Source organism: Myotis lucifugus, unplaced genomic scaffold (genome assembly GCF_000147115.1).
Source record: "Myotis lucifugus unplaced genomic scaffold, Myoluc2.0 scaffold_240, whole genome shotgun sequence".
NCBI lineage: Eukaryota > Metazoa > Chordata > Mammalia > Chiroptera > Vespertilionidae > Myotis > Myotis lucifugus.
The window spans coordinates 64537-68038 of NW_005871288.1; the positions used below are offsets into that span (position 1 = coordinate 64537).

The window sequence follows — 3502 nt, forward strand, 5'->3', positions numbered from 1 at the left end:
CCACCATTTGACCATTAGTATTCCTTCAGGTTAATACACTGTCCCTGTTGTCATCTCTGCGTAAAATGTAGGCACCATTGGGAGGGTTAAAAAGTAAGGTGTCTCAGTAAATTATGATTTAGTGTGAATTAGTTGCCTTGACAGGGAGTTGAAGGCAGGGAATGACAGAGCGAGAACTTTTTATTTATTGGGAGACAGGCCATTCCTTAGAGAGTCTCTGTTCTCTTCAAGTGGCCTGTCGGTAGATGGAAGAAAGATGTGTTCAAGACATGGAGTGGAGGACTCAATGGAGGAAAATGTCATCTCCTTTATTGAAATAGTTTCCCAGGGCCCACCGTGGCTGTGGAGAATACGTGAGTAAAGGGGTTGAGTTCATTAGTCTCTCCTTGAAGAATAAAAGGGGAAATACGTTATAATGGTCTCAATTTTCCTCCTACATTTTCTAATTTGGTTTCCTTTTACCTGCTCTAAGTTTAAAGTATAATAGACTGGTGATGATCTGGTCTCACTACTTTATAGTCACCCTCCTAATGCATCTATACCTCTTACTTTACAAAAAAGTCATATAGAACATCTTATTCTGGAGACTCCATCTTGCTTAAGCCTATTTTTTTTGATATATATGTTTCATATATGTTTTTAGTCTTCCTTTGGCAAAGTCATATGTTGGTTCACTGCTTGCTTCCAGTGTCACTATGTCTCTCATTTGGCCTATTCAGGGTGGTCAGTGTTGAGGGGGTCAGCCCCCGTCTATGACTGCTTAAGTCTGTGGGGATCAAGTCGAGTCTTTCTCTTGCCCAAGCGAGTGAGAGTCTTTTTACCAGCCAAACCAGCTCAGTTTCTTAGGGTACGTCTTATTGCCAGAAAACAAAATGGTTGCCTCACAGTTTCAACCCCTGCCTGGGCTCAACCTCCAGAGTTTCTGAGTTTAATTGGTCTGGGGTGAAATTGTATATTAAGATTCTTGAAAGCTCCTCAGTGATTCTAATATGTAGCTAAGATTGAGAATCATAGCTCTTAAAATTCACTAACTCAGCAGTAAGCATTGGCCTAGGTCTTTTCATCCTGAGACCTGCAACTCAGATGTTATTAATACATGATAAAAAAAAATCTGTAGAATCTTTTCTAATTATCTTAAGCACATATTCCAAAACCTGATTTCACTAAGAAAAATCCTCCAAGGAGAAAAGGATTCACTTAGGGAGTACAGAATGTCCCTACACTGTGGGAAAGGAGAAGAAGCCTTACCTTACTATAGTGAATACAATGAGGATGTTGCCAACCAGCCCCATTGAGCAGATCAGCCCAACCATGGAAGGGAGGATGACTGTATCCACAACGCTGAGGGATGGATAAGCAAGCTCTTTATTCCAGGATTTGTTCAAAAGTTCAGCAGAGGTGTTCCAACAGGAAGAGTGAAGTGAATTCATTGTTCATGAACTTCCAGTGGTTAAAGCTGTGAGGAATAGGAAGTGCAGTTCCCTCAATTTAGATTTTCTTTAACTTATTTAAAAAATACTTATTGGGGCCTTTTTTGAATCAAGACCCCATATAACAGAAGATTACAGGGTGAATATAATGAAAAAGTTAGAGAGATCTGCTGTATAACACTGTGCTTATTCAACATTCAGCATTGTACTGTTCACTTAAAAATTCCTTAAAGAGATTGATCTGTGGCACACTCCTGATCAATATATATATATATATATATATATATATATATATATATATATATATATATTTTTATTCTGGATATATATATATCTCCAGAATAAAAAAAAGTATGTGAGAGAGGATAAAATTGATATTTGAGGAATGAGGTGAATAGATGTTTCATGTTTTGGATTAAATGTTCTAGTAAATGGTTTATTGGTAAAATATGTTCACAAAGAATAAAAAGTAACATGAAAACTGAAAAAAAGAGATATCATTAAGATAGTGAAAAAGCAAGACTCTCAGGATATCTAAGACATATAACCAACAAAAGGAAAGGCTGTTGTAAAAATATATAAAATATGTATACAAACCAATAAGAAAAATAGAGATAAGTCAGCAGAAAAATATCAAGAGACTTAAATTGGCATTTATAAAACAGGTATCTAATGGTAAATAAACATTTTATTTTATTTTTTTGTGTGTCCATGAGTTATGCATATATGCATTCAGGTCTTTGGTTGATTTTATAAGGCATTCAATATCATTGGTGATAAGGAAAAGGCAAATTAAAACCACAATGGGGTATCCATACAAACCTATCAAATTGGTAAAAAATGTCAAGTATGAGATTTCCCAAGTGTTGGTGAAGGTACAGAATCACAGAAACTTCCACTACTGGTGAGAATATAAGTTGATGCACCACTGTGGAAATCAGGGAGGTGTTATTTATTAAAGTTGAATAGATGAATATTATCTGATGACCCAGAAACTTCTCCATAGGTGGGATATACATAGACATAGATATATGTCTATATATATATATATATACCATGTTTATATATACCAGGAGAAGTACTCCAGAAATGTTCACAGACATATTTATTTTATGTATTTTAAACAGAAAATAGTCAAAATGCTCATTTACAATGGGATGAATAAAAAGATTGTGATATAGTCACACAATGAAATATTGCACAGAACTAGAAAGAAAGAGACTGTAATTATATACAATAACATGGATGGATCTAATAACTTAAGGTTGAGCAAAAAGCAAAAATTCATACAGTATGATTCAACTTATATAGAATTAAAAATATGGGAAAAACTAAACTATAGTATTAGGGATACATATAATAATGGTAAATATATAAAGAATAATAAAGAAGTGATAACTGAAAAAGTCAGACTGATGATCACCTCTACAGAGAGGGTTTTATATATGACTCTGCAGGTTATTTTAACAGTAAAGATAGTTTTTAAAAACAGTCTAACATCTGACTATATGGTTTCAAAGCAATAATCTAAATCTTTGTTTTTTCTTCTTTATTAATACTTCTATTACTCTTAATTTCTACTGTTCTCTTTTACTTTTCTATTCAGTTATTTCAAACTTTAAAAATCAGCTAATATAAATGTTAACTTTGATCATGTTTCTGTTATGTTGCAACTTGATGCCAAAATCTATGCAAAAATTTAGCAAAAGAGCCATTCTCAGGCAAAACAGCTATATATATGTGACTGGCTGAACTCACTGAAGAATTTCACACAAAGATATTTACAGTCAGTCACCTCATATTGTTTTAAAAACAACAAATGTGGGTGCTTTAAAAAGTCAAGATGATTCATTATTTTAATTTTTATTCTGCTATTTGGATCATGAAAAACCAATGTTTAAGAGACATTTGGGGGATATACAAAAATCTAGAGTTTAAGATACAGTATATGAAAATTAACTTTTATGACAATTGCTTTTTTTTAAATTACCACAAATTTAAAAAAGAAAATATGGATTATGTATTCAAATGAATAGGTTTGGAGAATATATGTATTTTTGGAAATAATGATT

The 3502-nt window shown here is 33.1% G+C and overlaps 1 protein-coding gene across 1 annotated transcript in view; it reads right to left on the reverse strand.

Annotated features, from left to right (window-relative positions):
* MCHR2 (melanin concentrating hormone receptor 2) overlaps window positions 1–1458 on the reverse strand; it is a 13044-nt gene extending 11586 nt beyond the window's left edge. Inside the window, exon 1 of the mRNA XM_006098561.1 lies at window positions 1249–1458. Coding sequence (XP_006098623.1) covers window positions 1249–1430 — 182 coding nt within the window. The 5' untranslated portion in view covers window positions 1431–1458. The remainder of the gene's footprint in view (window positions 1–1248) is intronic.
* Between the last annotated feature and the right edge of the window lie 2044 nt (window positions 1459–3502).